General features: G+C 40.4%; 1 protein-coding gene across 2 annotated transcripts in view; it reads left to right on the forward strand.

Moving 5' to 3' along the window:
- Positions 1 to 20,715, forward strand: part of WDR48 (WD repeat domain 48) — a 45,567-nt gene that overhangs the window by 9,231 nt on the left and 15,621 nt on the right. For both annotated transcript variants that reach the window (XM_043885582.1, XM_043885583.1), the window contains exons 2-11: positions 4,066 to 4,206; positions 6,301 to 6,379; positions 7,106 to 7,188; positions 7,304 to 7,433; positions 9,439 to 9,527; positions 9,925 to 10,026; positions 14,737 to 14,961; positions 16,628 to 16,702; positions 18,267 to 18,369; positions 19,208 to 19,305. In XM_043885582.1, coding sequence (XP_043741517.1) covers positions 4,066 to 4,206; positions 6,301 to 6,379; positions 7,106 to 7,188; positions 7,304 to 7,433; positions 9,439 to 9,527; positions 9,925 to 10,026; positions 14,737 to 14,961; positions 16,628 to 16,702; positions 18,267 to 18,369; positions 19,208 to 19,305 — 1,125 coding nt within the window. The remainder of the gene's footprint in view (positions 1 to 4,065; positions 4,207 to 6,300; positions 6,380 to 7,105; positions 7,189 to 7,303; positions 7,434 to 9,438; positions 9,528 to 9,924; positions 10,027 to 14,736; positions 14,962 to 16,627; positions 16,703 to 18,266; positions 18,370 to 19,207; positions 19,306 to 20,715) is intronic.

The following is a 20,715-nucleotide window of genomic DNA, read 5'->3' on the forward strand; positions in this document are numbered from 1 at the left end:
CGGGGATGAGGACCTAACACATGGTGTTATTCTCTGACTCTTTCCCACTGGGCCAATCAGATCGTCTCCCAGAAATCTGAAAATAAAAATTCATACATGCTCTTCCATCTCCATTAAAGGAAGTGTACTGAGAAACGGAGGTGAGGGGCCTTGAAGCCCCAGAGAGAGACACATCAGGAGAGACTGACACTCACATTGAAGCCAGCTTCCTGATGGTTTTTCAGTATCTAATTCATGCAGCAAACGTTTGTGAAATGCCTTTTATATGCCAAATACTATAGTAAGGATACAGTGATGGGAAAACAAGGTAGACAAGTTCCTTGCCCTCTTGTAGCTTTTTTCCTAATAGAGAAGATATGGCAAAAAATACAAATATGCAGCGTGGTAAGAACTGCAGAAGTAAGTAGAGGAAGTGATAGGGGAAGGAAATCAAGGAAAGCCTTTCAGAGATTACTTTTCTGGGAGGGCTTCCCTGGTGACTCAGTGATAAAAGAATCCACCTGCAATGCAGGAGAACCGGGTTCAGTCCCTGGGTTGGGAAGAGCCCCGGGAGAAGGAAATGGCAATCCACTCCAGTATTCTTGCCTGGGAAATCCCATGGACAGAGGAGCCTGGAAGGCTGTAGTCCATGGGGTCGCATAGAGTTGGATATGACTCAGCGACTAAACAACAGCAGCTTTTCTGCTAAGACCTGGTGAGTGAAGGGTAAGGCAGACAAGGTAAAAGCTAGGAGAATAGTGTTGTTTTGGAGATTGGAGACAGGAGAGATCTTGGCACATGGAAAAGTAAATTTGAAGGCCCTAGGATGAGAAAGAGCTTGATGTGTTTGAGGAACAGGAAGGAATTTGGTGTGACTGTTGTGCAAGAGCGTAGGGGGACTTAGTTTGAGGTGAATGTGAAGATGCAGGGTGGAACCAAAGCATGTGGGGAATTTGGACTTGACTTTAAATGCAGTGAAAAGCTTCAGTAGAGAAGTGCCATGATTTTATTTTTAAAATGTCTCTTATGAGTCATGACTGTATTTCCTGCCCTTGGGCTCTGTTAGATATCCTTGTTAAATTCATCTTGAATTCTCCTTTTTAAATAAAACAACTTAAGCTGGTTTGAGTAGATTTCAGTTACAGTTACTTGCACCCAAAAGACTGGGTTAAGACATCTTCATCGTCTTTGCGTATACAACCCTGACCCATTTCACAGCTTTCATTATTTTTGTTTGTTGGCTATTTTCTTGGCTTTTAAAAAAATTTCCTCTTCATGACCTTCCTTACTCTTTCTCGTGGAGAGTTTGACTTTTTCTTATTGTTATCGAGGGAATCTTTGTATGTTGTCAAGAGTAAACTTTTGTCTTTTGTATTCATTTTTTCCCGTTAGGTGTTTGCCTTGTAACTTTGCTCCTGTTAATTTTTGACACTCAGAACTTCATTTTGTTTTAAATAACAGCTTTAGTAAGATAAAATTCACATAAATTTACCTTCTAAAGTGTACAGCTCACGGATTCTTAATATATTCACAAAGTAAATCGATCACTTAATTCCAGAACACCTTCATCCCGACAAAGAAATCCTATACTCAGTAGTAGTCATTCCCCATTCTTCTCTTGTCCAAGCCCCTGGAAACCATTAATCTACTTTCTGTCTCTGTGGATTTATGGAACCTGTTCTGGACATTTCATGTAAATAAATTCATAAACTTTGTGGCCTTAGCATAATGTTTTAAGATTTATCTGTGTCATAGCATATTTCAGTACTTCATTCCTTTTTTATGGTTAAGTAATATTGCATTGTGTGGACATACCACATTCTGTTTATCCTTTGTCAGTTGATGAGCATTTGAGTTATTTCCATTCGTTGGCTATTGAGTTTAATGCTGCTGTGAACATTTGTATGTACAGAAAGTTTTGGCTTGTAGTTTGGTTTGGATCAGTGTTCCTCTTTTCTTTTGCAAAGAGTGCCATCTTTCTAAAGTATTTTCATGATTAGATTATTAAATTTCAATCTTTACTCCTTAGGAAAATTCATTTTGGTTTAAGATTTAGAAAAATAATATTATTTTTCCCAATAGGTGTTCCTAGATAATTTATTAAATAATTTATCCTGCCCTCATTGATTCAAAATCTGTTTATATCAAAATTTAAAATGTATATTGGGAAAAAAAAATGTATATTGGGAAAATATGTTTCTGAATTTTGTTTTATTCCATTAATCCTTTAATATTGTATTGTGGTCTTCCTTTGTAATTCTGGTAGTTTTGCAATACCTTTTAAGATCTTTAAAGAGTATATTTTCATTTTAAATGGTGACAGGGTTAGCCCCTCAAGACATTGTGCTATATATTAATATTTTTGTCAAATTCTAGGAAGAAAATCCAGTGAACTCTGACCAGAATCAGGTTAAAGTCACAAGGTTAGGAAAAAATTGTTTCTTTTGAATCTCCCGGTGCTACAATACGGCATGTCTCCTTTACGCAGGTGTTTCTTTTATGTACCTTATCCTGTGGACTGGGCCTCCCTGGGGGCTCAGGCAGTAAAGAATCCACCTGCAGTGAGGAGGCCTGGGTTGGGAAGATCCCCTGGAGGAGGGCATCGCAGCCCACTCCAGTATTCTGGCCTGGAGAATTCCATGGACAGAGGAGTCTGGTGGGCTACAGTCCATGGGGTCGCAAAGAGTCAGACATAACTAAGCACAGCACAGCATGTATCTTCTTTGCAAAATGAATTTTTAGATATTTATTTTTGTTGCTGTTGTAAATGAAGTTCCCTGCCCCCTTTATAGCCTTACTGGTCATTTCATTAAAATCCAAAAGCTTTGCTTCGGCTGTCACCCAGTTTGTTGAGTTTTTCTTAATTGCAGTGGCTTTTGGTTGGTTCTCTTGGGTTTTCCCGTGGAGCAGAGTGTTATTGTTACCAACAACAATAGAGTAGGGGAAAGTGGTCTGAAGGAAGAAGTTTAGTCTGTTAATGGAGAGCAAAGCCTTATTTTGCTTGGCAGGTCAGAGAAGGCCTTTTTGAGGAAGCATCATTTCAACAGAAATCTAAAGACTGCAGTGGTAGTCAGCTAGACAGTGGGAGGAAGAGCTAGACAGGGGGGATCAGCACGTGTGCCCGTCTGGAGGAACATGTGTGTGGGGAGTGGGAGCGGGCACGTGTGCCCGTCTGGAGGAACATGTGTGTGGGGAGTGGGAGTGGTGAGCAAGGCCGAGGGCTGAGAGGCGCTTGAGGAGTTCAGACCCAATCCTGAGTCTAGTGGAGTGAGCACCCAGAGAGCTTTCTGAACGGAAAAATATTTACATTTTTTTAAAAGACATTTCTGTTTACATGTTTTAAAGGTTCAACCAGTTACCATCTGTAAAACAGACAGCCAGTGGGAATTTGCTGCATGGCTCAGGGAACTCTAACTGGGGCTCTGTGACAGCCGAGAGGGGTGGGGAGGGGAGGGAGGTTCTTGGCGGGGGGGTACAGGTATGCCTGTGGCTGACTCATGTTGATGTCTGGCAGAAACCAACACCGTACTGTAAAGCAATTGTCCTTCAGTTAAATTAATTATATATAAAAAAGATTCATCCAGCTGCTTTGTGGAAAATGGATTAAAGACAAACAAGGGAGGAAAGGAGTCAAGTTAGGAGGCATTTGCAGTGTTTAGCCTCAGACTTGCTTATCTTGGTCTAAGCCAATGTCACTCTTCTCTGCTCAGCCCTTCTGTCTCTATGTTGTTGTTCAGTTGCCAAGTCGTTTCTGACTCTTTGAGACCCCATGGGCTGTAGCCCTCTATGCTCCTCTGTCCACGGGATTTCCCAAGTAAGAATTCTGGAGTGGTTTGCCATATCCTTTTCCAGGGGATCTTCCCGACCCAGGGATTGAACCCACATCTCCAGCATTGCAGGAGGATTCTTTACCCCTGAGCGTCTGGGGGAGCCCTCAGTCTCTATAGAGCAAAATAAAAATTTTATCAAATTGGGAAATAAGTTTTATATTCGAAATTTGAATTTCAGATTGGCCACTAGAAGGCTAGATTTTATTATCACATGTTTTATAACTTCATAAAGAGCCAATCTTGATGTATTTGTCAGGTTTCCTATGTTATTCGAGATGAAGTGGAGAAGTACAACCGAAATGGGGTCAATGCCCTGCAGCTGGACCCAGCACTTAACAGACTTTTCACCGCCGGTCGAGACTCCATCATAAGAATATGGAGTGTCAATCAGCACAAGGTAAGGCAGGGATTGAGTTTATATTTTAAATCTATACTCAGTGAATTTTGGTCTGTCTAATATGGTTCCTTTCACAGTTTCAGATTTAATCTCTTTGAGCACTCAGTTATTTGGTACACTCTATAAATAAAGACATTGCAACCAGAATTCAGTAAGCCTCTGAGAAAAACACCCCAGGGGAGTTTTAGAAGTGTTTTAGCTAAGGCATGGACTCCATAAACTGGGTTTGTGATAACAGCTCTTTGCTGCAAAGGAGCTTAGAGATTTTTCTGGTAGGGGAATTCTTTTCAGCAATTTATTTTTCTGTTTTAAATATGTTCCCAAAAAGCTTTCTTGGCATCCCTTTTCGGTGCTACTAAAAAAAGATTGAATATGCTTTTACATTTATAATTAACCTTGAACAAACATTTGTTTTCTTCATTTAAAAGTGATTAGGGTGGGGATTTCCCTGGCCATCCAATGGTTAAGACGCCACACTCCCAATGTGTGTGTGAGGTGGATTCAATCCCCAGTTGGGGGACCTGAGATCTTTCATGCTGACGGTACAGCCAAAAAAAAAAAAAGTGGTTACTGTACCCACAAGACCCATAGGGTCGTCTTATATAGTATAAAGTTGATGTAAAAATATGAAAACAGGAAATAGGACTTAATGATATGTAAAGATAAGTCCCCAGTCAGATGGAAAGGAGCTCTTTTTGTATTTTGTGTGAATGCCTGTATTATGAATAACATTGAAAGGAAGATTCCAGGAAGAAGGAACTCCTAGCTTTGTACCACAGCAGTTTCCCAGATTATTTCTCACAGTAATCCTTCAAGGCAGATGTTATGATCCACTTTCCCCTTATGATGGGAAAACAGGCTAAGAGAAACCATGGTTGAATACCTAGTTCATGACAGAGAGTTAGAGCCCAATCTAACCTTGAAACCCTGAGGTTAGACTTCGTCATTTTATTTTATTTTTTTTATTTTTATTTTTTTTGACTTTGTCATTTTAAAAGGCTGTGTCTTTTAGCAAGCTGTACAAGTCTGATGTTCCATCTGAAAAAGAACCACTACTTTGCACAGTTTGGATAGTTTCTTTAAATGGATTTTGGCCCAGTGAGTTTTGAATTCTTTGACCAGTGTAAACAGTGGAGGTCCCATATTAAAAACATAGAAAGTAAGAAAATTGTGGCTCTGAAATGCTTTTCAGAACCTATTTTTGAATTGGAATGTCACCTTCCTAGAGATTTACAGCATTTCAAACAAATTGAGGAATACACAGTAACTGACCAGGAAGAGTTAGAAAGCTGCCTATTCAGCCCTCAGACATCTTTTTCTGGTTCTCATTTTATGACAAGATTGAATAGCATCAGTTCTCAAATAGACTTGTAGAGAGCTATTGTCTTTGCCCATGAAGCATCTTGAACTTTCCTGTCTTAGATGCAGGCTGTAACTAAACACTCTTCTTTAAAATGTCTCTCCTGGTAATTGAGCCCAGGGAGAGCACGAGAAAAATCTTGAGTTACTGAGTTGAAATGGTGATCCTTGAGCCATTGGCTTCCATTTCCTCTCAGAAAGACTGTAGTACTGTGAGGAAATGTTCAGTTCACAGGTAAAAACAACAGTAGGAAGCTAAGGGCAGAAGTGGGTATCTTCGTCTGCCGTCCAGCTAGGCGTCTCACCACTCTCAGCAGCTTCCTTTCTGTCCCCGCTGTCTGCTTTGAACCTTCACCACTGCTGAGTCAGATCCCCCAGATCTGTTCATGTCTCATCCTTTCTAGTGAACCCCTTCCTGTTGCACTCGGGTCATATACAGGGCCTAGCCCAGGTCTTGTTGCCTTCACTAACTTCAGGGCTTTGTCCTGGAAACCTAGGCTTTTGTCAGTAATAAAACTGTTCTGAAAGAAAACTTCTGTTTACATCTGCCCTATGGAAGCATCAATCATTTGGTGAAATTCTACTCTGAGTTCAGTTGTAAATTTGAAGACCTTAAAGAAGTGTGTCACGTTAATTGAAGAATCTAAACATAATCATATTTTTGTGATATATCTGTGACATATTTTATCCTCTAATATACTAAAGACATTTTTATGATTTATCTTGTAATTTCAGCAAGATCCATATATAGCATCTATGGAACACCATACAGATTGGGTGAATGACATTGTACTCTGTTGTAATGGGAAAACATGTAAGTATTTCTTTGGATTGTTGAGCTTCTGGAAGATTTTAATTCAATTTGATTTCTTTTTCTTTTTTTTCATTTTTTATGTAAGCCTTTTTCTTGAAGTATACCATACATACAGAAAAGTACACATATCCTGAGAGTACAGCTCAATAAAATTTTACAAGGTGAACACTCATATCAAGAAAAAGATTACCCAAATCCCTCTTCTGCCACCCTTTCAGTCACTGTCCCTTGTCCCAAGATCACTACTCTCATGTCTTCTAAGCACCGTTGATTAGTTTGCCTGCGTTGTCACTGTATATAAATAGAATCGTGTGATATGTATTTTTCTTTTAACCTGATGAGTATCTTTCTGTTCTCTTTATGGTAAGATCCATTTCTTGATTTTGCAGCCTGTGTTAGAGAAATTTTTTGTAGTCAAATTAGTTGCACCTTCAGCTGGAACATTGAAGAGTTTGTCTTGCTTATTTAAAAAAATATCTGAGACAAAATACAAAAAGTTCTAGAAAGAACTTTTAGATACATATGTGTATGTATGGATATGTAAATGTTAAAGTGTTTGAATTAACATTAGGAATATTATAAATATTCAACATACATATTCAGATATTTATGTATGAACATTTTGTATGTATGAAAGTTTGAGACTGTTAATTTTTTTAAGTTAATTCTTTAAAATGGTGTTAAGACACACTACTAAGGGGTTTGTTCATTCTCTGCCTCTTCTAGTGATATCTGCTTCTTCTGACACAACAGTAAAAGTATGGAATGCACATAAGGGGTTTTGCATGTCCACATTAAGGACGCATAAGGTAAGACAGCTAATGCAGTTTTCCCTGTCTCTAGTGCAATACTAGGATCTCAGTACTCTAGGTGGCTCCTTTGCTGGTCTACAGAGTGCATCATAATAGATATGTTTTGTTACAGGATTATGTAAAGGCCTTAGCATATGCCAAGGATAAGGAGCTCGTAGCATCAGCTGGGTTGGACCGACAAATATTCCTTTGGGATGTGAATACTCTAACAGCACTGACTGCCTCAAATAACACCGTCACAAGTAAGGTGTTTGAAAAAATTTCTTTGAAAGTGATCCAAGTTGACATAAATAAAGAATGGTTTATAAAACAAATTTGATAAGTTTGCATCAAGACAGTGGTTCTGCCTATAGCATTCTAATCCCCAAGAATGTCCAGAAGCTAGTTCCTCACCGTGGTCTAAAAATGGTAACTTCTCCAGGTGTAACCTGACCATTTTTGTACATAGCATGTTAGCTCCCTAGCTAACATATAAGCTTCCAGAGCGCAAAAGTATCTGTCTTATTACTTTGTGTTAATATATCTATCCTACAGCTTTACCTGGCCCAGGGCCACACTCTAGGCAGATATTACTGATGAAAGTAGTGATTACCTGGCCAAAAGTAGGCAACTCTTGACTTTTAGAAGTGTTGTGCTTAGTCGCTTAGTTGTGTCCGACTCCTCTCTGCGACCCTTTGGAGTCTGCCAGGCTCCTCTGTCCATTAGATTTTCCAGGCAAGAATACTGGAGTGGGTTGCCATTTTCCTACCCCAGGAAAAGTGTTACTGGATACTAACAGCCTTCAAGTTGATAAGCACATGGGAAAATACCCAAAGGAAAGAAAGAAGACTTTTAGTGCCAATACGGTAGGACCCTTTCAGAGCAGCCTTAAGAATCCAGCCAATTCCAGAAGAGTGCAGGAAGGCTGATCCTAGCTTCTAGAGACGATTCAGAAACCTTCACAGCGAGTTAATAGCATGGATGCCTTATCAACTAAGATCTCAGTTACCCAGTCAGACCCAGACAGGTTAGACTTGAAGTTCAGCCTGGTGTCAGTAGGGACTCTTAGGAGCATATTTTTAGCTAAGCCTGACTTAGAAGATCTGTGTTCAAGATGTGGGCCTGAACTATCTGGATCCCTGCATGACAGATCCAATTTGTTGTGACCGTGTAATACTCATGTTGACATAGCTAACAATTCTAATGTAATCTAGTATGTGTCAAGAAGAGCAGGTTGGGAGACTGGTGTTTATAATTTCTTAAATATTATTTTGCCCTGTTTTCTCAGGAAATGTGTGAAGGTTTAAACACTATTCTTCCCTTGTTCTCTGTGATTAATGTATACAGTCTCAGGGCTTCAGCAGCTGGTCCCTGCTGGGGCTGTCCTAATGCGTCATTTCACTGTCTCTAACGTAAGGCCTGCCTGAAAGAGGCACTAGCAAGGGGGAATGAGGCAGAAAGAGGAGGATTTCCCACAGTCAGAGATGAGGCTTAGTGGCATAGATTCAGCAACAAATATATTCTACTTAGAACTGTTTAGAGAGGATATCAAACATGCTTTTTATCATTATGGAAATAATGATAATAGCTAACATTTATTAAGCATTCAATAGAAGCAGTTACTTTTCTAAATACTTTATATGTATTTATTCCTTTAGTCACAATCAGTATGTTTGTTTATCCTTATTCTTTCTTGTAAAGTTGGAATCATACTGTATAGACAGTTTTATGTGTGTGCCTCAGTGGTATTCACTTCTGAATGAGAGAGCATGAATATAATTCTTGCTGCGTAGTGCCTAATTTCCTTCCAGAAGAGTTGTACCAAATTATCCTTCCACAGGTAATGTGTGAGAGTGCCATTTTAACTATTTTTTTGAGAACCAAGTATATTGCCTTGTTTTGTACTAATTTTGTCAGTGAAAATAGTACTTTGTTTTGATTTGTAAGAAGTGAGTTTAGCTGTAGTTTTCATTTTTATTAGCACATGTGTATCTTTGAAAATATATTACTTATGTGGATAACTTTTTAAGTGACAGTTCAGTTCAATTTAGTATATATTTACTGGGCACTTGTGTATGCTCAAATCCAGAAGGCATGTAAATTTTACTAGTATTATTTAGAATTATCTCATAATAGGTAAATTTCTTTTCCTTAAGAGTCCTCATAAAGATAAGGTTTTCTCAGTCAAATATTTAAACTTGCAGTTTGTGCTGACTAGCTACTAAACAGCTGATGATTTTAACATTTAGCTCCATTTGTTCTTAATAGCTTCTTCTTTAAGTGGGAACAAAGATTCCATTTATAGCCTGGCAATGAATCAACTGGGAACAATCATTGTATCAGGGTCCACTGAGAAGGTAAGGGGGAACTTAAGGGGTATATTTTAACACTGGAAAACAAAGAAACCAAAATAGTCTGATCTTTGTAATTACAAAATACACAGACAGTGGTTTTGCCTGGTGCATACTAAAAATAAAGGCTTTATTTGAACAAGTAAGGGTATAACTGTATAATTACTGTCATGTGTGTGGTGCCGGGGGCAGAGGGTGGAGTGGGGAGGCCTGTGCACTTTTTTTTTTTTACATTAAAGAGGCTTCCTCCCACTTAAAAAAGTTGGGAGCCTTGGACACTGGAACACTGTCTATTGGCTGAAGTAGTACTACTATCTCAGAACTTAATGGTTACCATTTGATTTATAGAAGTCTTCTATTATTTAAATTTGATTGTTTGTATGATACGTTGTATGATTCACAGGTTTTAAGAGTATGGGATCCAAGAACATGTGCAAAACTCATGAAGCTAAAAGGGCACACAGATAATGTTAAAGCATTGCTGTTGAACAGAGATGGCACACAGGTATGCAGTTCACATGAGCATTTACCTACTGACCTTGTCAGAAATTTCATACAGCAGAAGCTCCCCCACTTTCTATATTGTTGCATAGTTGGTTTAAACCAAAAGCTACACGCATTATAAACTGTGGTCTGATTTTTAAATCCTTAAACTACTCAGTTGCACATATAATAATCCACATTTTGAAATTATCTTGTTTGCATAACTTTTAAAGAAAGGCCAAAGGATATCCTAAGAATAATTCTAATGCAGGTAAGTATCTGCAATTATGTTTCTTTTTTTTTTTCCATTTATATTAGTTGGAGGCTAATTACAATATTGTAGTGGTTTTTGTCATACATTGACATGAATCAGCCATGGATTTACATTGCAATTATGTATAGACTAAAATAAGGGCTTCCCAGGTGGCTCAGTGGTAAAGGATTGCCTGCCAGTACAGGAATTACAGGAGACGCGGGTTTGATCCCTGAGTCAGAAAGATCTCCTAGAGGAGGAAATGGCAACCCACTGCAGTATTCTTGCCTGGAAAATCCCATGGAGAGAGGAGCCTGGCGGGCTGCCGTCCATGAGGTCTCAAAAAGTCAGACAGAACTGAGCATCCATCCATAAACACACACATATATATAGGCTAAAATAATTTTAAATGCTTCCATTTTTGAAGCAGAAGGAATCTTTGGTATTGAATGCTTTCTGGCAGCAGAAAATATCCTCACAGTGGGTCTGGTTTCTTAGGCAGGTCCTGTCAGTTGACTATGTAGATATGGACTGTAGTTTTGTTATCTAACATAGAACTTAAAGTCAGCATTTCAAAGAAAAACATTTTGGTAATGTTCGAACATGTATTAATATTCAGCCACATAATTTGTGAATTATAAGTCACAATTCTATCTGTTCTATAGCAGTAGAGAAATGACCTTTCATCAGTGTAGACAGTAAAAAACAAAAACTGAGCACCGTTTTATGTTGTGACACACCTCTCCCGTGTACTGCTGCCGTTTCTTCATAGGCGGGGATCCTGGGAATCGATTGTGACGGGGTTGGAAAAGGGAGAGTACGAATGTGGCAGGATGAGAAACACCATCGGTCCATTACTCCCATGAGCTTTATTTGAGCGTTTCTCATGATGTACTCTGCATATAAGTTAAATAAGCAAGGTGACAATATACAGCCTTGACATACTCCTTTCCCTATTTGGAACCAGTCTATTGTTCCATGTCCATTTCTAACTGTTCCTTCTTGACCTGCATACAGATTTCTCAGGAGGCAGGTCAAGTGGTCTAGTATTCCCACCTCTTTAAGAATTTTCCATAGTTTGTTGTGATACACAGTCAAGGGCTTTGGCATAAGTCAATAAAGCGGAAATAGATGTTTTTCTGGCACTCTCTTGCTTTTTCGATGATCCAGCGGATGTTGACAATTTGACCTCTGGTTCTTCTACCTTTTCTAAATCCACCTTGAACATCTGGAAGTTCACAGTTCACATAGCGTTGAAGCCTGGCTTGGAGAATTGTGAGCATTACTTTACTGGCGTTTGAGATGAGTGCAGTTGTGCAGTAGTTTGAACATTTCTTTGGCATTGCCTTTCTTTGGGATTGGAATGGAAACTGACCTTTTCCAGTCCTGTGGCCACTGCTGAGTTTTCCAAATTTGCTGGCATACTGAGTGCAGCACTTTCACAGCGTCATCTTTTAGAATTTGAAATAGCTCAATTGGAATTCCATCACCTCCACTAGCTTTGTTCATAGTGATGCTTCCTAAGGCCCACTTGACTTCATATTCCAAGATGTCTGGCTCTAGGTGAGTGATCACACCATCGTGGTTATCTGTGTCATGAAGCTCTTTTTTGTATAGTTCTTGTGTGTATTCTTGCCACCTCTTCTTAATATCTTCTGCTTCTGTTAGATCCATACCATTTCTGTCCATTATTGTGCCCATCTTTGCATGAAATGTTCACTTGGTAACTCTAATTGTCTTGAAGAGATCTCTAGTCTTTCCCATTCTATTGTTTTCCTCTATTTCTTTGCATTGATCACTGAGGAAGGCTTTCTTATATATGGTTATAAATGCACTTCACCTCAAGGCAGCTTCCCTTACTGAAAGCACAGATGGTGACTGGTACTACTTTAAAAGCTGCCTGTCTGCCTTAGAGTGCATAATTAAGCCAGCAATTTTTCTCCTCTAGTTCTCCTTTTATCCATTTTCCTTATTGGCAGTAAGAAACTAATGTAAATTTAGCCACCAGCAACATGGCATCTTTACATTAGGGGATTGATCAAGAAAACACCTAGAATAGCCACTTACCTGGCAGAAAGAGAGAAGGGAAAAGAAACGTTTACTTACTGATTCTTGAACTTTTGCAACATGGAAGAGACAGTTATTGGTTACTGGACCAGAGTATATATTAAATCCTGTAGAGTTTCCCTTCTCATGTAGGGTCTCTGGTGGCATTGTAAGTCAGGGACTTGTGATGAGATACATATAGTAGGCCAGTGAAGCCTATCGGTGTCAGCCTATTGCCTCACTTCCTTTGTTCTGGTAGGATATTTAGCAGATCTTACTATTTGAGGTCTCGCTTCACTGCAGTTGTTTTGATTGGTGCCAGCATTCCCGGGCCAAGCCAGCTGACTTTTCATTCCTTGTACTTGCTCAGTCAGTTGCTTGAGGAGATTGGGGCAAGCTGCCACCTTGTTCTGAGTCAGTCACGTCCTTGCATGTCACTCACGGGATTTTCCTTGCTCATACAAATCTTGCTGAATCTAACTTAGAGGCCCAGGGGCTCTTTGAGCATTAGGCCACTCCTCGCGCCTGACTTGCCCACTGGGCTGCTCTCTGTCGGCTGTTACAACTGTGTATAAGTGACCATCCCAGAAACACCGTGTGTTGATCACCAGCAGTCTTGCCCCAGCACACTGGTACTTCTCATCTCTGTTGGCAGAAGCACAGAGCACCTGATCAGGCTATAGGATCTGATCCCCTGAGTCTGACTTAGCAGAACCATTTGGGGCATTCTGTCCTAGTCCCAGAAGCCACATTGTAATGAAAGGGTCTTCATGTTTTTCCAGTGGAAGGTTGGGGTCAGTGGGAAGTATTTGGATGAACCCTCTAGGTCCTAAAGGACATCAGGAATTCCTGTAAAATAGGCACATCTTCTAACCATACTACCGAATACTACAAACTCATTTGCCAACTTGGTGCTTTAAAAGTGATTGCTGTCTATTTGGGGGCCTGCTTTTTAACAGTCTTAGAATACTGATTACTATCAAAGATTATTTTGTATTCTATATCCAGGTTGATGTAGAACTCTAATATACTCTGTATTTCCTCAACTGCTTTCAGCTGTGCATTCTGGGTTTGGGATTTACCTCTTTACTGTTGTAAGTTACTCAGCCTGTGAGGACTTCCAACCCATCATCTTTCCCTTCCTTATCCTAAAGTTGTCAGACCTTATTCCCTGTAGATATGTGGTCTAGAAGCTGAGTGATCAAAGCTTTACTAACAGCTTTGCCACCTCAGCAAAGCATCTCATCCTGGACTGGGGGACTCCTCCCTGCCTGCTCCCCGTTGCACTAGCACAGTGCTGCTACACACGTGGTGAAGGTCTCCTTACAGCCTCACTGCTGACAGTGTCTTTACTGGTTAGTCTCGGTTCTCTCACGAACTAGTTATAATCAATGATTAAAACACTGATGCTCCTGACAGCTTATGGGGGAGTCTGTTAGTACGATGTTTATTTAATTAAACATGTCCAGAGTTCTGAAAGCCTTTCAAGTCACAGAGCAGGCCAGTTAATCCTTAGTATTCCTGAAGGCCTCACCTGTTCAAACACTATCCAGGTCTCCCAACCCACAACTATCTTCTCTTCTTTGAAGTTGTTTGCCTGCTTGATTTCATATACCAGCACCAACAGTTGCATTCTCCTCAGGACTATTCACCTCCCCCCCCCCAAAAAATAAGTTTTTCTCCCTCTCCTCGGGTCACCACAGTAACTGGTAGAGAATGCCAGGCCGCTGAATGCACATGTGGGGTGGCTGGTTCTCCCTGTTTGTGTCACACGCAGTGTGCTCAGCTCTGGTTTGAGTACCAGCAACTTGCATATGGTTGAGCCTTCAGAAATTGTCAGAATTGCCAATGTTAACTCTGAATGGTGAGGGTTTACATTTTGTATTAAGGGGTGTTGAACTTGAGGCTCATATGGAAAGTAGCCACGCTCACACAGAGTGAGTGGCAAGCTGGATTTTGCATTTGACTCTTGTCAATAAAACCCAGGAGACCTGGTGAATCATCATGAATCCAGAGCAGTGAGTGAGAGGACAAAACAGAGGTGTGACCCAGGGCTCTGGGCTAGTGCAGTGCTTGTCAAACTTGGCGTAGCAGACAGAATGACCTGGAGAGCCTGTCAAAACACAGATTGCTGGCCCCCACCCGAGTTTCTGCCTCATCAGGTGTGGAATGGCACTCAAGATGGTGATGCTGCAGGCGGCCAGGCACCAAGGAAGTTTTCCTCAGAGGGTTCCCTGCTTGAGCCTGTATTGTTGCCTTTGGTCATCCCAGCCTGTGATGACTGCTGATCAGAAGTCTGTTATCAGAGGCAGGAATGCAGGTTATTAGAGATATGTTCTGACAGTATAGAGTCAGGAGGGAAGACAAGAGGAGAGCACAAGAAAGCAGGATCTTTTTTGGCAGGTTTCTGACCTTAGCTTTCTCTCTTCCCAGTGCCTTTCCGGCAGTTCAGACGGGACCATCCGCCTTTGGTCCCTCGGCCAGCAGAGGTGTATAGCAACATACCGAGTGCATGATGAAGGTGTGTGGGCTCTGCAGGTCACTGACGCCTTCACACACGTGTACTCTGGAGGGAGGGACAGGAAGATTTACTGTACAGACCTAAGAAACCCTGATATTCGGGTGCTAATTTGTGAAGAAAAAGCGCCAGTTCTCAAGGTATGTTGTATGTTTTAGTTTTACGATTTAGATTGTTAGATGCACTAGCCAAATCCATCAAAATCAATATTATAAGCTGAGTCACCTGTTAGGTTGTAAAAAAGATACCTCTTAGCCACCCGTAGAGGAAATGGGAACGTCAGGGATGGATGACGGTTGTGCTGGCAAATCCTGTGAGCTGACCCCACGGTGCCCCTCAGCTCTGCTGGCTTTCCTGACCTGTCCTTAGAGGAGGAATAAGAGGGGTTCGGGTATCTGTGAGTGGACAGTGAAGCAGAAATGTGTCCTCTGGGTCAGGTGGGGGATGTGGAAGAGAGCTCCTGAAGAAGGGGGAGAGGCAGGTTCAAATTGCACACCATCACTGCCTCAGAATAGTTCTGGGAGGTGGGTACTGGAGAAGCCATCTGTATTGACACCTACTAAAAATGAAGCCTAGCCTAAAAAAATGGCCAGTCATCATTGACAAGATGTTCAGACTCACTGATATTCACAGAATTGCACATTAAAACAAAGGTGAGGAAATTTCCAGGTTTAAAATGGAGGCATAAAGACAGCACTCTCCCCGCTACCAACAACCCCTTCTCAGAGATCATCTGAAAACAAGGAAAGCAGGAAACAGAACTTCAAATACCCATCATCTACAAAACTAAGTGACATCTGACACTCAGACCACAGTATAGGAGGAAGAGCTGAAACAGAATAGAGGTCAAATGAGACACTTGAGAGGATGCCTGTGGTCTAAGAGCTCGCATAATACTGGCCAAGTACAGTTCTTTAAAGCAGGTGGCACAGCCTAATGGACGAAAGCCGTAATCCTTTAGAGAAGCAAGAGAGTTGAGGCCAAAGTCATAGAGACACGGCCTGTGTGCAGGAGGCACGCTGATGGGGAGAGACAGGTGTGGAGGAGAGACTGCGCTGCAAGTCCTGCAGCCGCCAGGATCTCTGGGCTGTGCAGGAAAAGACGAGAAGCATTTAGCACAGGCGTAAACGTAAGGAGAATTACTCTGAACTAAAGAGGATTCCTGGTTGCCAGTGTGTCAGCCCTGTCCTCATGTCTCCAGACCTGCAGTTTCCTGGTGCAGGAAGAATAGTGGGCAGGTCACTTCGTTTGCATAATGTGTACATAGGCGTATATTTATTTTTATATGTGCAGTATTTTAAAAATACAGGAGGACACAGTAAACTGTTCCCGATGTACAGTTCTGTTCTGGGTGGGGAGTAGGCATGGTGCATTGCATGAGTACTTCTTACTTTTGCTGTCTTGTTGGAATGGTTATTTTGTTTCTTCCTACAATCATTACCAAAGAAGAAATAAACTTATTTTCTTGTTATTAAGAACATAAAAACAAAAGAGTGGTAAAACCAGAAAGGGACAGTAAGTCATCCTTTTGACTATACCCATTTAGAACCCTTGAATTAACCACAGTTAAAACTTGAAGCCCTTGTTTTTAGTAAGATGTCACCCCATTCCATTTATGTAGGGCTCTAAATTCCATTATCAGAGAGACTCTTTCATTCTTTGCATCCCTGGCTTTTAACACATGCCTGTGGTATCATCACCATACAGTGTTGAATGAAGGAGTTGATATTTAATTTTGTTTAGCTGGTCCTGGCAGTTCGGAAGAGTCAACATTCCATACAGCGGTAACTTTGTGCCTTGTTTCAGATGGAACTTGACAGATCAGCTGACCCCCCTCCTGCAATTTGGGTTGCAACAACGAAGTCCACAGTAAATAAATGGGTAAGTGAGCCACTGTACCAAATGCTCAGTGTGAGCCTGACTCTCAGTCAATTCAGTCACTCTCAGGTCTGACTCTTTGCGACCCCATGGATTGCAGCACGCCAGGCTTCCCTGTCCTTCATCAACTCCTGGAGCTTTCTCAAACTCATATCCATCGAGTCAGTGATGCCATCCAACCATCTCATCCTCTGTCGTCCCTGTCTCCTCCTGCCTTCAGTCTTGCCCAGCCTCAGGGTCTTTTCTAAGGAGTCAGCTCTTCACATCAGGTGGCCAAAGTATTGGAGCTTCAGTTTCAGCAACAGTCGTCCCAGTGAATGTTCAGGACTGATTTCTTTTAGGATGGACTGGTTTGATCTGGAGGGACTCTCAAGGGTCTTCTCTAACACCACAGTTCAAAAGCATCAATTAAAAAAAAAAAAAAAGCATCAATTCTTCGGCGCTCGGCTTTCTTTATGGTCCAGCTTTCACATCCATACATGACTACTGGAAAAACCATAGCTTTGGCTAGACAGCTTTGTCGGCAAAGTAATGTCTGTGCTTTTTAATATGCTGTCTAGGTTTGTCATAGCTTTTCTTCCAAGGAGCAAGCGTCTTTTAATTTCAGGGCTGCAGTCACCATCTCCAGTGATTTTGGAGATCAAGAAAATAAAGTCTGTCACTCTTTCCATTGTTTCCCCATCTATTTGGCATGAAGTGATGGGACCAGATGCCATGACTCTCAGTAGCAGGACAAAAATCCAAAATTTAGACAGTGGCAAAAATCTGAAAGCCCCTGTGAATGCAGGTGTGACCCTAAGGATTGTATAAAAATTAAGGTCATAGTCAAAATACAGCTTCTGACTTCTTTGTCAGGAGCCAAGATGCACATTTAATGTGCTGAGCATAGGCACTGTGCCCTGACAAAACCAGTAAAGATCACTACAACTTCTGACCTTATGAAAGTGTATTTGAAAAGAGACAGTCCAGGTACCAGTGCAGCAGGGAAGCTCATTAGAATTCTGTTTTTCTAAACATAAGAGAAAGCAGAATTGTTTTTTCAAATTCATTTCCTTTTTCTTCATAGCATAAAGAACAGGGATCGAAATAAAGGTTAAGCAGAGTGAAGTAAAAAAAGTACTTTTAATTAAGATTTAAGAATAAATAGTTAAGTTTTAAGTTAAGAATTAAGATTTCCATTTTCTTGCTTACCAGACTGTTTGTGGATAACAAAAGAGAAAGTGTTTGCCTTTACTCTTATTTTATATGTTGGTCAAGTGGTCTTTCTTTATACTTGTTAAAAAAAAGCATATATATCTTGTCTAAATTTCTTTGTGCCAACTTGAGATCAACATAGCTTTACCCAGAAGAGTGCCTAGTGTTCTCTCCAAAAAGACGACATTCCCTCTTAATTTTTGTTTTATATTTTTTTGATCACAGTAGATAATTGTAGTTTGTGTCCAAGTATTCTTCGGTTGATGTTATTGTTGGGTTTTTCTCATTTGCTCTTTGTTTTTCTTAACACTTTAAACCTTTTGAAAAGCTTATAAAGCATAAAATGATTAAATAATGGATTTTATTCCTTTAGACACTGAAGGGAATTCATAATTTTAGAGCCTCTGGAGATTATGACAATGACTGTACAAACCCCATAACACCCCTTTGTACCCAGCCTGACCAGGTGATTAAAGGTAAGTAAGCATCTTGGGAGGTATTGTACCTTTTATTGAGGCTAATCATAGTCACTAAGAGATTGGCAAAAATAAAGGAAATGACTTTCCTTTAAATGTAATTCTGATGTCAAGAAAAGGCTAATCGTACATTGACTTACTTTTAATAAAAGAAAAAATATTTTTAAAATGCTATTTAGTGGCTTTAAAAATTGGGCTTTCTTGAATTCATCTTTTTGCCAAGCATTAGACTACTAACCGTGGTATTGGTGAAGCCAGCAGCCACTCTGTAAAAGATACAATGTTGTCTTTTGGCACAAGCCAGAATGGGTCAGACCTGGCCTCTGGGTTCTACACGCCACAGCTGGCAGTGGCAGCTCTGATTTCAAGGTCAGAGTTTGGGACTAGAGTATTGAATGATGTGTTTATCTATAGTTAGATGTCCGTGCCACTACCATTAAGATAGGCTGTCCATTCAGGAGCCATAAAAGAGAAGTAAGATAGGAAGCAAACTTTAGTAAGAGATGGAACTAATTCAGAGATGTCCTGTCATCATTTGGACTTTTCCCAGTGGGTAAAAAAATTGTTAAGATGTTTGTTCTTTAACAGTTTTCCACTAGTAGTCCCTTGACGTGAATAAGGAGTCTTTTCATCTGTAATCTGTTCTTAAAATCAGACAGTTTTTCTTTGGTTAGCTTTAAATTGCCTTAGACATAGTTGTATGGTCTTCTGATTTACCTTCTCCTTTCTGGGGGCTACTGTGATTTACACTTTGTTAAATGTCACTTGAAACGATCGCTGTGCTGTGAGTTTAAATGTAGGATTGTCTTACTAACTGGGTGGATCTTTCTTCCTTTAGGGGGTGCTAGTATTATTCAGTGTCACATTCTTAATGATAAGAGACACATATTAACCAAAGACACCAATAATAATGTGGCGTATTGGGATGTATTGAAGGTGAGTATCTTTGTAATTTAATATAGGTTACTGGATTCTGTATGCCTTTATTTTTTATTGTTGTCTGTATGTATATGTGTATATGTTGTTTGTGTGTATGTGTGTATATATATAAAATAACCAAGACAATAAATATATAAATAAAGATTTAAGTGCAGCCTTATTTTGGGGTATATAGTGTTATGTGAATATTAAGTAAGGCCATAGTTTATCTTTTTAAGTACCCAGAATTTGAATGGAACCATTTTCTCTGTTTAGTGTATTACCAACTGTGTTATGCTGCCTTCCCTGAAAATGAATACTTCAGAGTTCCACATCCTTGACGCTTTTGGCATTTGGGGCCCAATAAATCTGTTGCAGAACTGGGAGGGAGGATCTGTCCTGTGCGTTGTAGGGTGCTTAGGAGCATCCCTTAGCCTCTGCTCAGATCCAGTAACCACCTTCATCCCCATCCCCCACTTCAGTTGTGACAACCAAGAATGGCTCTAGACTTTGCCAGATGCTTAGAGGGAGGGAGGAAGGATGCAAAGTCACCCTAGGCTGAGAACCGCTGGAGTGCACAGAATAACTACGGCTGTTTCTTAGGATTTATAGCCATCACTGTGAGCATCCGTTATGACTTTGAGTCATGTTAGAGTGACTTCTTGGACAATTGAAATGTATTAAGCTATTCAGCCACATTCAAAATAGCACTGAAGAATTTATAGACAAATCGAAAACTTTGCTTTTAGGAACCTGACATATGGCCCTTCTTCGTGTTGTTGGTATATTTGTTCTACAAATATTTCTGGATTAAATGAATATTCAGTTCAGTTCAACACAGTGCAGAGAACTGTGTTGAGGGTCATAAATGATGAAAAATGATCCCTTCTGGTTGGAGGGACAGCAGAACACAGGATGGCCTACAAACAGAAGTGGTTACTTACAACTGGAAAAATCAGGAGAACTTCACGTGGAGAAATCATTTGAGCAGGGCCTTAAAGGATTCCAGCAGGTAGATTATGGGTAGATTTTAGGAGGATGGAGTGAATAACAGACACAAAAGAGGAAAGACGTGCTCATTCAGGGCCAGGTGAGCAGTTTTGTATAATAGGAGACCTGAGTGAATATAAAGGAGTAGTCGGGGTTTAAGGATGAAAAGTGAGATTCATTCATGAATTGTAGGCTCCAGACTTGGCCGGTTTTTTTTAGCACTTACTAAAGATTCTTAGATGAGTTTAGAGCAGGAAAACTGTCTAATCTAACTAGCTGAAGTCCTGGTAGAGTCCTGCTATCTGAATTGGGAGGTAGTTCTACTCAGATGGGGCACTACGCTGACATGCACCATCATTGGCATTTTTGTGTCCCTGGCAGTGTCCCATATCCAGATATTAGACCTTGAGGTTTTAAGATCAAGTGATCAGGCAAAAT

Source organism: Cervus elaphus, chromosome 24 (assembly GCF_910594005.1).
Source record: "Cervus elaphus chromosome 24, mCerEla1.1, whole genome shotgun sequence".
NCBI lineage: Eukaryota > Metazoa > Chordata > Mammalia > Artiodactyla > Cervidae > Cervus > Cervus elaphus.